The sequence below is a fragment of the Prosopis cineraria genome, unplaced genomic scaffold (assembly GCF_029017545.1).
Source record: "Prosopis cineraria cultivar Desert tree isolate PC_DT_omini unplaced genomic scaffold, ASM2901754v1 PC13, whole genome shotgun sequence".
Taxonomy (NCBI): Eukaryota; Viridiplantae; Streptophyta; class Magnoliopsida; order Fabales; family Fabaceae; genus Prosopis; species Prosopis cineraria.
Genome location: NW_026555344.1, coordinates 19,450,004 through 19,463,208, shown reverse-complemented (window position 1 = coordinate 19,463,208; position 13,205 = coordinate 19,450,004). Strand labels below are relative to the sequence as shown.

Genomic DNA, 13,205 nt, shown 5'->3' with positions numbered 1-13,205 from the left:
TGTTGCATGCATTCCCTTACTCTCTTAGTGTTTCCTATTGCTATATATAGAAAGTTTGTGTTGTTGTTGCTAAATGATTTTAACTAGATGGTTTGATGAAATAAATGGCTGATTTATGGTTGTAACAAAATCTTATTTTCTTTATAATGAAGAGTTCACAAGGTACCTGATAAGTGTTGTTTTTGTATAATTGTGATATTTTGATTAGTAAGAATGTGGTTAGATTAAAGTGTCTTTGTTTTCTCAAAGGTGCTTCCATTATGAAAGCATAGGGGAAAACTTGAGCTATGTGAGTTTTGATGTTGAATTAGCTTTAGAGATGATGTCGTTTTGATTGAACCAAGTGTTATTATACATTGGATTTAATTTTTTGTAACTTTAAGTCCTGATGATTAGTATTGTTGCATATTTTGTTGTTATGTGATGTTAAAACTTAGGCCTGATTTGCTATAATTTTCATCTGAGTTAAAATGATGATGTTTGGTTCTGCTCATTCAAAGGAATTAAAATTGTTGGCGGTCAATTCTGTTTTTATTAAAAATGGGAATAAAATGAAAGAGGTTGGAATGTTAAATATCCGTGTTCTCCCGTAATCTATCCACATGTCCCTTTACTTTTTCAGTTTTTTGTCATCTAGCTATGTAAGGCAAATGCCAGCCCGCCATTGCCAACTTTAGTATCAATATATCCATAAAATAAAAACCTTGTTTTTTTTTTTCTAAACTTTTGATATTATCGTAAAGTTTTTCACGTCTCAGTATCTTCTTTGTAAGCTCAAACCTAGAAAAGAATCGTGCATTTGCTTATTACTGTTGCTTTGCAGTCAAGAGAAGCTTGAAGTGGTGGCCTCTCAAGTTCACTTGTATCATTCTAAAAAAGCAAATGGTGATAATTATAGAAGGTGGTTTTTTAGGTTGATATAGTCAACATGTGACTCATTAATTTAATGAAGTTAGTTGTGAATTTAAGTAATAGGGACTTGAATTTGAATTTGACTTTGGTCCGAATCTCTTATTTAAATACACAAAAATTTATAATTTGGATTTGATACAAATCCAACTTCGATTTCTTATTACAATTTCATTATAATTTCAAATTACTTCTACATCCCAATCATTTCAAATTCTAGTCACTTCAAACATCTCGTTCTCTTCATGTTTTCACTATTAACACTAATGACTCTCATATCTTTTCTTATCCTCATCAATTAAAAAATAGTGATAAACACGTTATTCAATTTTTCACTTTCAATTTGAATCTCAAATTCATTTATCTTCTTTATTTGAAATTTTTTAAACTACCTAGCGAAACAAAGGATTTTAAATATATGAATTTTAAATGTGAAAATTGAAATGCAAGATTTTAAGTCTAAAATTTAAATATAAATCCATCAATTCAAACTCTACCTAAAATTATTTATGAACCAATATGGAAAGTCAATTGTCAATGGATAGACAATTTTATGAATTTATGTATTTTTACTTACATAATCCAACAAAACATAACTTCCATGGAACAAGTTCAAGAAATTACTTTATATTAGACATAACCATATCCATTATCACATGTAAACCAAAATATAGAAAAAAGGATGTTGATATAGTAATCCTCAAACAAGGAAGATGAACTGTGGCTTTTAGTACCATAAACTATCATATAGCAACTACCTAGCTGAGGGGGTAGAGATTGAATCAAGCTGCCCAGAATGATTGATTGAATGCCTTGGTATGCCATTTGAATTGGCAAGACACATCTCCATAACTAAACAGTCCTTTAGTTCTTGCAACACATAACTAATGTCTGGCCTTTGGATGGACTGAGGTGCAATGCATGACATTGCTATCTCAATAGCTTTCCATGCAGAAGCAGCTAGGAATTCACCTGTCAACCTTAGATCAACAATGCCTTGGATATCCCCACACTCAATTTTTGGACGGATCCAATCAATGATGAAACAATTATCCTCAAGTTCTCTTCTTATTGGGGGATGGCCTGTGATTAGTTGAAGAAGAATCATCCCGAAACTATATATGTCACTTTTTTTGTTTAGTTTTCTAGACCTTTGGAATCTGTAATGGGAACATTCTATTAATAAAATTAAATTTCAAGAAACATGATGGCATATTGTCTGCTAAAAATTTAATTTAGTAACGTATATTCATTCAATGATAAAATGAAATGACTTACTCAGGATCAATATAACCAAGTGTTCCAGCTGGTTGAGTTGATAAATGAGAATCTTTTTCATTTTTAAATTCCCTAGATAGTCCAAAATCAGAAATCTTGGCTACCATGCAATTATTTAATAAAATGTTGGATGGTTTCAAGTCTCTATGGATAATGGGAGTGTTACAACCATCATGAAGATATTCCAATCCTGCAATTTCATCAGAATAAGGTAAGGAAAATGTGATTGTTAAGAGAAAATATCACTAGTTGTCTAACCTCTGGCTGCATCTACAGCAACTTGAAGTCTCTCATTCCATTTTAAAACTTCTGAGTTTTTATCTGCAGACACCAATATTGTTGGTCAAGAGCGTGCCTTGGGAAACAAAACACCCATATGATGATGAGAATGAAAAGTGGGTAAAAAAAAGGAAGTAGAAATTTGGGAATATTTGGGGGGGGGGGGACTAGACCTTTCGAAACAGTAGACATATTTTTCTTCGTTCTTAATCACAAGGTAACAGAATAATATTAATCTTCAGTATTCCGGCTTCCCCTTGTATACTCTAATAAGAAGCCAAATCACTATAAAAGATCATATCTAAGACTTCTCTTTGAACCAGAAAATATTTGTTAAAAGGTTCTAGTAGGATTAATGATCCAAAATCTGTTGCAAAAGTCTTAAGGTAACCTTATCAAATGAATTATATAGGAAGTAATGCCAGTAAAATAAAAATATTTGCCGTGAATTGATGAAACAACCCTAGTGAATACGAGCGAAGAATATGACTTACGGATGGCAAGTGGAGAAAGTTTAATTTATTGATTACCATTATATAATAAATATATATAAGGCAAGAAAACAACATTAAAATTATACCAACATCTGATGCAATGTTAGAGAAGTTCTGATCCCAATATTAAAATGAACCTGACAATAGTGCGTTGAGGTCTCCAAGATCCATATATTCATAGATCAATGCTTTGACATCGTTTTCATCACAAAATCCAACAAGTGAAACCAAGTTTCTATGATGGATGACTGTTAAGAGTTGAGCCTACAAGTTAAAAGTCAGCTACATCATTAATTATTAAAAAGAAAGTCCACCCAACGTGAATATGTTCAATATTGAGTGATTTAAAAAATTGAAAACTATTATTTGTCTTTTATTTCTAACCTCTAATTGAAATTCCCTATACCCTTGCCTTGAAGATGGAGAAAGTAGCTTAACAGCAACCTGTGTATCATCACTTAAAGTGCCGAGGTAAACTTTCCCAAACCCTCCTTCTCCAATAGTAGTTTCCAAATTGTTTGTGATACATAGAACCTCAGAGCAAGAAAACACTTGATTTTTTGGTTTTAGAATTTCCATCCTTTTCGGAGATTCAGCAGACAAAACTGCATTGGTAAATGAATGTCTTGACAGTTCATGAATCCATAAATTAAACAAAGAGATTAACATGTTTGGTGCAAGAGATGATAACAAATGGAGGGCACAACATTTCCAATGAAATGTCAACATATATAGGTAAAAAGCAATACCTCTTTTCTTTCTAAATCTCCAGATCACCAAAGAAACAAGGACACTAACGATGACCAAAGCTGAAACTGATTCAATAAGTGGAATTAAAAACTTATGTCCTTTGCAGGAATTTGTCTGACAAAGGCCTGGATTATTAGCCACTCTGGTAAAAATAGAGCAGGGATTAGACTTGAGCATATCGGTATAATACTTAATAAAATGCAGGTTCACCGTGATTTGCTAACATACAATATAATGTGTTATAAATTTTAAGCCGAACTCAGAGGACTAAATAAAATAGAAGTTGATAATAGAGACAAGTAAACCTTAGCTCCAAATTGGCTTTCTCCCTAAAAGCCTTAGGAATTGAACCTGTGAGCTTGTTTCCTGACACATCACTGCAGGATGGAAAAAGGAAGGGGGGGGGGGAGGACAATTCTGAGGTGCACGACTTTTTAATCTGAAGCATGAAAATTGTGATGCAATATAATGGTAGGATCTTACATGAGTCTCAAATTAGGAAGAGTTGCCAGAAATTCTGGTAGTGGACCGATCAATTCATTTTTCGACAAATCCCTATGAAGAAGTGTTCATATTTAACAACATGATCATTTATCATTATCTGAATATCCATGCATGATATCTTATATTATGCAGGAACTTACAAGGACTCCAGTTTTTCCAAACTAGCAATGGCTGTAGCAATTTGTCCAGTGAGTTTGCTTGAGCTCAAGTTCCTACAATTTGTATTTTGCAGTTTTAACAGCGTAGTAACATGGTCAAATATAATCAAGGAAATCATTTTTGTACATTGTTCAGACCAAATAATCAAGTATATTTTATCCTTGATCTTCAACTTCACTGATCATAAACAAGAGCAGTAATTTAATGCTGCTTACAAAGAAATTATCCTTATATTATCGCCAGAGCTGCAATTCAGACCATCCCATGTTAACTTAGATGGAACACATGGGTCGCCTTGCCAACTGATTCTACAGATCCCATAAATATGCTTGATTTGCATGATAGCATTAACTACATAATTCCAATAACAAATAGAACTAACCAGATTAGAATTTACCACTTTTTAATATGTGTCAGTTTGTTGATAACTAAAATCATAGACGAATGATGCAAAAATTATCAAAAAGCAATACCATCCAGTGTAGCTGTTGGGAAATTCAGTTGTGGGAGGGATATATAAACTTCAAAAGCATTAAGAATAGGAGGAGCATCCGAAGCAGCTGCTGCTCTAATAGTGAAGTTTATATAACCTTTAGTGATCTTGTTAGAACATAGGGTAATAGGCTTCAAGTATTCAAGAGTAAGTTGCTGAGACAAGGAATTATCATCGTCAAAAGTGACATTCATAATCCTCTTGTGGCCAGGAGGAAGCTTTTGAATTTCAGCAAAATGAAGGAACAAATAATGTTGGCCCATTTTTTGGAAAATCAAATTGAAGGTTAAGAGATCCGAATGATTCAGAGGTTGCAAAGCAGTGCGTAATACTTCTGATGGCAGTTTATAAGCGGAGTCTTCTGCCTCTACTTCTACATTCGTTTCAAAGGGATCATTTTGATCATAGTAGCTGGACCACAAGCGATCGTACACATCGTCTTTGTACCTGTATTGTCAGGATAAAAAGGTTGAATAAATGATTAATCGCATGCATATTCATTTTAATAGAGTAGGACATTTAACTTATCAATATACTCAAAAACAAACATGCTTAAACATTAAAATAGATTAAAATAAACTCGTCAACAACACCGATATTTTTGGGCTCTTCTACTGTTACAGTAAATACCGGGAGAGATATACTCTTTTTTTGACAAAAAAAATAAAAAATTGGCGTCATTTGCCAACAGCCAATTCATCTTACGATGACATCCATACCATTTAATGGTAGGCAGATCAAACACCTTGAGATTCTCAAACTTGACCACTATATTCAGACCAGCCTTGCAGTCCTCATAGACACACCAGTCGGGGTTGACACGTTCATATCAGACCAAAATAAAATGAGGCAAGACGTAAAAGTCTGTACAAAGCTTTAGGGCCAAAAGAAAAAAAAAAAAAAAAACCTGGTAGTAGAGGGTGAGAGCCTGGCGCCCACGTCAGCTCTTCCAAAGTCAGCATATAGGGGAAGTGGAGCCGGATAAAGAGAGTTGTTTAATGGCCTTAATTCCAAAGTATTGATGAAAGGCGTGCCTTGTCCTGTGTTTACCAAGCACACTTGTAATATTTCTGTATTGCTATATCGTTGCAATATGATCTCATGGAGTTGGCAAGGCTGATAAAATAAGTAAACAGTGGTCCAGTAATTGACCCCCAGGTAAAGGTCAAACGCTGGACCTTGGTTTTTAGAGTCATAATTCCAATATGCAAACAAGGCTCTGATTAGATACTTCTGCTCAATCTCGTGCTTTGGTTTTAGAGCGTAACAGTTTCTTCGTCCCTCCGAGAAACTTCTCAGCGTCATTAGCTGTCGTTCACCGGTTGGAAAATTACTAAGGCAATTAATGTTTGATAATAATTCATTGGCCGGTGATGATAATTCATAATTAGTTCCGCTTTCAATGAAGCCTTCATCTGTCTGGTACTGAATCCCCGTTACATCATCTACGTAATCTCGGCTTGCTCCACAGTCTATGCTGATGAAACCTACGTACACATACATTTGAAAAGCACGGAGCAAGAAACATATAAATAAAAGATGGAAAGGAAAGCATAAGGTCAAAACTCAAACGCTACCTGAATCACCACCTTCTGCAACTACTGGTCGTGCCAAGTGGCTAGCAATAATGATGAACGAAACAAACACTTGCAAAGTGAGCTTCCACAGTGGTGTGCTCTTCATGCTTGAGTTTATGGGAGAGTTCAAGAAGAGAGACACATGAAGTGGGTAGCTGGAAGGAGTGGGCATACATATATATATATATATATATATCCTACAGAAAACATGTTTATGATTGAACTTGGTCTAAAATCTTATAGATAAAATTAATTATTTGATTCTTATAAAACGTCTTAATTTTTAATTCGGTGTTTTCTATTATTTAACTAATCACATAATAATTATATGGGATAAATTAAAAAAGCATCTTTAACCATCAACTATTTGCTCAAAAGCTTTTGTAATTTAATTTTTTTCTTCAATATTTGAAAATAGTGTATTGGACACTCTTCTACCAAACAATGTTAGCTTTGAACAGTATTGATTTAGAAAATTACAAAAAAGGACATAATGACTCAAAAAATTACAAATAAATACTCCCTCCATCTTAAATTATAAGATAACTTTGAAAATATTGTGTTATCCCAAAATATAAGACAATCTAAGAAAATTAAGATTTTATTAATGATATTTTTTCAATATTATCCTTTAAGTAGAGAAAGAATTGAAATGATATTGTAGTGTAATAATTAAATATATAGGGACATTTTTAAAAGTTTATAGCTTTCTTTTAAAAAAGTAAATTTGTAAAGTCTCATTATCAAATTTTATTAATATATATAATTTTATCTCAAATTATTTTATAATTTGGTATAGAGGGAGTACCTTATAAGAAATGGTTATGGTGCAAAAATACCAAAAAAAAAAAATCTCTTGAAGCTTCTAGTAGTATCCTTATGTCAGATCAATAATAGTATATAGGTATTAATTAACTTTATAAAAGAGACTAACATTCTTTAATCTATTAAAATACTTAGTGTTAACCGTTAAGTTTTAAGAATTGTCATTTTGCAAGATTTAAGTGGTTGCTATTGAGCCAATGACCTTATAACTCAGTGTCATGTAAGTTTCCTGGAAAGTTAGAGTTTATAGGTAATCTTGCTTGTAATTTCAGGCCTATAATGCTTGCCCCTTTAATTAAAAAAAAAATAAAGTGGTTGCTAATGACCTTTGCAAGTGCTCCAACAGCCAGGACCAGGGGTCTCTCCATTTTTTCCTCTCCCTTTCCAGCCACTTCCCCCATTCCCACTATTCAAATTTTTTTATTAAACAATTTTTTTAAATGATAAAATTAATGAATGGTGGAGATGTGAGAAGTGAAGGGAAATAGACAAAAAAGAAATGGAGAGACCCCACTTCCCCAACAGCTAGTGCTAGCAAGCTCCCTACTAGAGATGGGGCTCCAATAACCATGGACAGCGGCTCTGATTCTGACAATAGTGGCAGCAGATGGATTTTAAAATAATAAAATCAATGAAGAGTATTTTGATAATTGACAAACAAATCTTAATCGCAATTCATTCTCTAACACTTGCAATGTTATCTCAAATTCTATTTATCCTTGCATGTTAATTTCTTCCATATTATGAGATTCTTCGATGAGATTGTACCTGATAAAATTTATAAAATGTACAAACCCCATATATGTAATGAACTCAGCTGCCCTCCTCTCACCCTGTACTTATCTTATATAAAATATAAATAGTCCAGATTAAATGTTTTACTTTTATATTTATTAAAATAAAAAATTAAAAATTTTTTTATTAAATCTGATCGGCAATCTTCACATTCTAAATTTAATTTAATTTTTTTTCTAAATCGACTATCCATACATACTTTGAACTGTGTAGATTTAATATTAAATTTGGATCATCCATATTAAATCTGGACTATTTAGACAGTGATTAGATGTAATAAAAATTTTTATAATTTTTATAAATTGATTATCCAGACATAGACAGTATAGATTTAATATTAAAATTATAAAAAATTAATATTAAATTTGGACCATGCAACTTACTGATTAGATTTAATAACAAATTTTTTATTTTAATAAATATAAAATAAAGGAAAAATGATAATAAAATTCCTTTGAATTTACTGATTTGCTATTGAATTCTTACGATTTTAAAAACAAAAGTTGTGAATCTTAAAACAAAACTTGCAAATCAAGGGCAAGGCTTAGGATTTTTATTTTAATCAAAGGTAATTTAATCTTTTATATTAATTTTTTAATAATGGAAAAGTTCATAAGGACTTTAGAGGAATTATATTCCTCAAGTTTTGCAAATATTAATTGTTATTCACAAATTTTATTTTAAGATTAACAACTTTTTCTCTTAAATTCATAAGAATTCAATAGCAATTTATAAGTTTGCATTTAAAATTTTAATATTTCTCAAATGTTACAAATATCAATTGTTATTTATAAGTTTTGTTCTAATATTTACAATTTCTTTTTCTAAAATTGCAAGAATGCAATAGCAATTCATAAGTTTGTAAATATTATTTTGAGGCTTGGAATTTTTATTTTAATTAAGGACAATTTAATTTTTTACATTAATTTTTTATATCAAAAAGTTTCTAAAAACTTCAAGAGAATTATATTATTTTAAGGGGTTAAAATGTTATTTAAATGATTTAAAAGGATTTAATGTCATTTTCCCTAAAATTAAAGTTGAAACGTTTAATCTGGTGGATGGTAATTTAATAGGAAATCAACGGAGCGTGGGAGGGACAATTGAGAATCTGAGTCCGTACCTACCCCATCCCTGGGGTAAGGATAAAAGATGCGAAAATTTTTCTAAAACCAACGAGCACGCCAATAAATCAGGTCTAGCAAGTATGGGTCAATTGCCAGGTTGGGTTAAAGATTTTTCAACATTTTAAGATTTGGTTTGAAATTATATGCATAATTGCGTACGAGTTGTTTGAGCAATTTCTGGCACGCAATAGTGCTGTTGTCATTTGTGACTGCACTAAAAAGCTTGGTTTCTTTTTCGGGGCGAGTGACAAGAAAAGCATGACATTAATTGGTTTGATGACTGCAATATTTGACTTTATTCTGTTTAGGTAGGAGTGATTCATGATTTGTTCAGTTTATTGTTTACAAATATCCTTTAACTTTAATTTGTAACAGTTACGTTCGAGACATATTCAGACATAAATAAGAGTATCTTTATCAATGAAAATTTAAATATTAATTTATTACATTAAAAATTATTAATTTTTTTCACTGGACCTAATCTCATCAATTAGAGTCTAAAAAATGAATAGGCTTAGCCCTTATAAAGTCGACCCTTATGAGCTCATTGATTTCTCTAATTTTAACCATATTTTAAAGCCGAGTAATTATTCAAATAGCTTAGAACTAGTTCTTAAGTCTTTTTTTTTAAATATTTTTTTAAAAATAAATTTCAACATTATAACATTACAAATTAATGAAAATTTTCTAAAAATCAAAATAAAAAAAATCTTGACCCTCAATTATATCTCAATCATAACTCAAATTTTACATACTAATCACTCAAGATATACATGTATTAACTTTCTTGACAAATCAAATAGTCAAACCAATAATTATTTTACAATATCACATATTATCATGAAAATGTTTTAAATAACAATTTCAGAGGAAACAAAAGGGAGATGGAGTTCAAATGCACAAACCCTATCTCAATTTATAAACTAGGAAAATGAATTATAGAACATTCATGTTTCTTCAATTTTTTATTTTTTTAATGTTATTTTCTTAAAAAAAAATTAATATGAGTTCATAGGACTGTCTGAACCAGAGCCTATGTGTTACAATGTTGGACTTAGAAACCCAATTACATTAAAAATCTTCAAATTTTCAAGTCCTAATTCCTATAAAATAGATTTAAATGGACAACTCATCAAGTCCCACCCATATTCATAGCTTTGTCGTTGGCTGATTCTTGTTTTATTTTGGGACAATGGCTAATTCATGATTTATTATCATACATCATCACAAGTTTTTTGTATTATACAAACAAGATCCATCTTTTGACCATCACATCTAAACAAAGGGAAAAAAAAAAAAGGGATGTGTTGATATGGTGATCCTCAAATAAGTCTGATAAGCTGTCTTTTTGCACAATATCTAAATCTAACTGTCCAATATGATTGGTTAGATAGCGTGACTTACCATTTAATTTGTCATATTCATGTCCTTATCTAAACATTCATCATTCAACTTTATAGAACGAACACCATCAATAATATAACAAATATTCTCAATTTCTTATCTCATTGGAGGAGGATGACCTGTGATTAATTAGTTGAAGAAGAATCATCCCAAAGCTATAAATGTCACTTGGTTTTAGTTATGATTCCAGACTTCTTAAATGTGTAATAACGAATACAATCAGTTATTGTATAGTAATTCTTTGCCTTTTTTAGTAATAATATAATATGCTTATGTTTGTTAAAAGTTCTTAGATGGCAGCAAAGTACAAATCTGTATATCATGTTTTAAAATCCATGCAGAAGAAAACATATAATGGTATGTCTTCTAAAATCTCTCAGTAATGAATATTTCTTCATTGATAAATGTAATACTTACTCTCATGATAAATATAATCAGGTGTATCAACGTCTTGAATTAATAGATGAGAATCTCTTGAATGCTCTGGACAAATGAAAGATCTCATAAAATTGTGCACTTTGGATGAGTGTAAAAAAAAAAAAATTGTACTTTTGATATTTCTAAATTATTAAAAATCATACTCCTTCTATTAAAAAATGTAAGGTATTTTTAATCGAATCTCACCTCCTAATAAAGTAGTTAACTACTTTTAAACTAACTCTATCTTTTCATATTTATTCCTATTAAGCACCAACAATAAATATAAAGTCATTCATTAATAGGGATACTTTTGAAAAAAAGGGTAATGATTACACCTCGAAAGATTAAAAATGCCTTACATTTTTTAATATTCACCTATTTAAAAAATACCTTATATTTTTAAATAGAGAGAGTAAATAATTTAAAAAGGATAAATTGGCTCACTGACCCAAAAAAAAATTGTGTCCAAAAATATGAGTCAAATTTTTGAAAATTTGGGAGCGTAACCGATTCATATTGATATATAAAGAGCTTATCATTATTGTAAAAGGGGTTTTTTATTATTGAAAACTTAAAAATTTTCAAAGGATTTATCATTGATATACAATGGAATAGCATTAACAAATATAACAAACCTGTCACAAAGCAAAATATAATAAATGTTAGGCTGTTTGTTTGATTTAGTCATGTAATACGAGATATATCTGCAAAAGGCCCCATTTAAAAATTGGTAAGCTAAAAAATTAAATTTATAATAAACTATAAGCATATTAAATAACCAATTTAACAACTAATTCCACAAGAATTAGGCTGATATCGAGTCATACTTAGACTCAGCATAAATTTTCTGCCCTTTTGGGAAAATTTCTTGGTTGGATATTCTTCTATTCAACTTTATGCAGTGTTTAATGTCCATTTAGCATTTTTTTAGCAGCATATTGTTTTATTTTATTTTTTATTACTCACAACTATGTTTATATTGGAGGCAATTCTATTCAAGATGCAATCGAATATTAAATATGAACACCTTTTTTAACAAGATTCAAACCTGAGCTATGTATGTTGTGAGAGACTAACCCTTTCATTAACTTCAATAGTACTAGTGTATTATTTTATAACATCTTTGTTTTTCTTCCTCAAAGAATGCGCCAAGGTCCTCTTCCTTTAAAATCAATCTACACGGCATCTAAGAAATTTGGGGTTGTCACCGAATTAGTTAAAAGGTTTTTCAACATTGACCTTGACTTCAATTTCTTTAGCTTCTTCACCAAGTTGAGTTCAAGTCCATTTTGTCCAGCAGGCTATATCGATGCCATTCTGCCGTATTCTATCTCTATTGCAACTTTGACTAAAAAGTAAAGGAAAAATAACAATTAGGAACCTCAAAAGAATATTAATAACAAGCACAAACTTTGAATTGTTGAAATCCTCATAACAAACCATGATTCTTATTCGTAATAAATTATATTTTGTTGATTTGCTTGAAATTCACAACAAATTTTTATAAATTCTCAACTTTCGCTACAAAAATTTCCAAATGTCTTTTGTTGATTTCCTAAGTGTGATAAAAAAAATTATAAATGATTGGCTTACAATTCACAATTGTTGTAATTATTGTGTGAGTGTGTCAAAAAAAGAAGTCACATATTGCCTATATGAGAGCTCTTAGTACATATATGCTAAGAAATAAAAGTGAACTAGTGAATGGGCTCGGAGGAGAGTTAAAGAGACACTTGGTTCTTTTTATTAGATTTATTTTTGCAAAATTACAAAATTAAATTTTGTGGAATATACTCCCAGGAAGTTCTTGATTTTGCATGTTTTAGACTTAAACTCATCACTGTAACCGCGGGTTCTGTTGCGCATTAAGGAGGGGTTATTTTTTTAATGAAAACTCTTAACTTGTTTCTTTAATTGCTATAAATCCTCAACGTTCATGTACCACAGGAATAACATAATATAATGTGTCATTATGTTTTTGAAGCTAATAAATTAACTGTGCTTTAAGGCCGTACAAAGTGTATCTTCTCTGTGTCTATAAGTACTTGGGAGTGTTTTGAGACTAGGGCCAAACTTAATTTTTTGAGTCAATTCTGTCCTCCATCTTTATATTGTGTTGTATTATTTGAATATTATTCTGTGGCCCTGTTGAATTTGCAAGACAAGTCTGTTTCATCGTGAGGAGCTGCTG

General features: G+C 30.9%; 1 protein-coding gene across 1 annotated transcript; it reads right to left on the bottom strand.

Moving 5' to 3' along the window:
- Positions 1–1,663: 1,663 nt before the first annotated feature.
- Positions 1,664–6,549, bottom strand: LOC129289942 (putative leucine-rich repeat receptor-like serine/threonine-protein kinase At2g19230). The gene is made up of 13 exons (XM_054926680.1): positions 6,444–6,549; positions 5,774–6,353; positions 4,847–5,313; positions 4,589–4,724; positions 4,355–4,426; positions 4,194–4,265; positions 4,016–4,087; positions 3,688–3,852; positions 3,345–3,540; positions 3,098–3,224; positions 2,446–2,508; positions 2,188–2,377; positions 1,664–2,069 (listed from the first exon to the last, which is right to left on the bottom strand). Exons 1-13 carry the CDS (start codon positions 6,547–6,549, stop codon positions 1,664–1,666), a joined length of 2,652 nt encoding a protein of 883 aa, XP_054782655.1.
- Between the last annotated feature and the right edge of the window lie 6,656 nt (positions 6,550–13,205).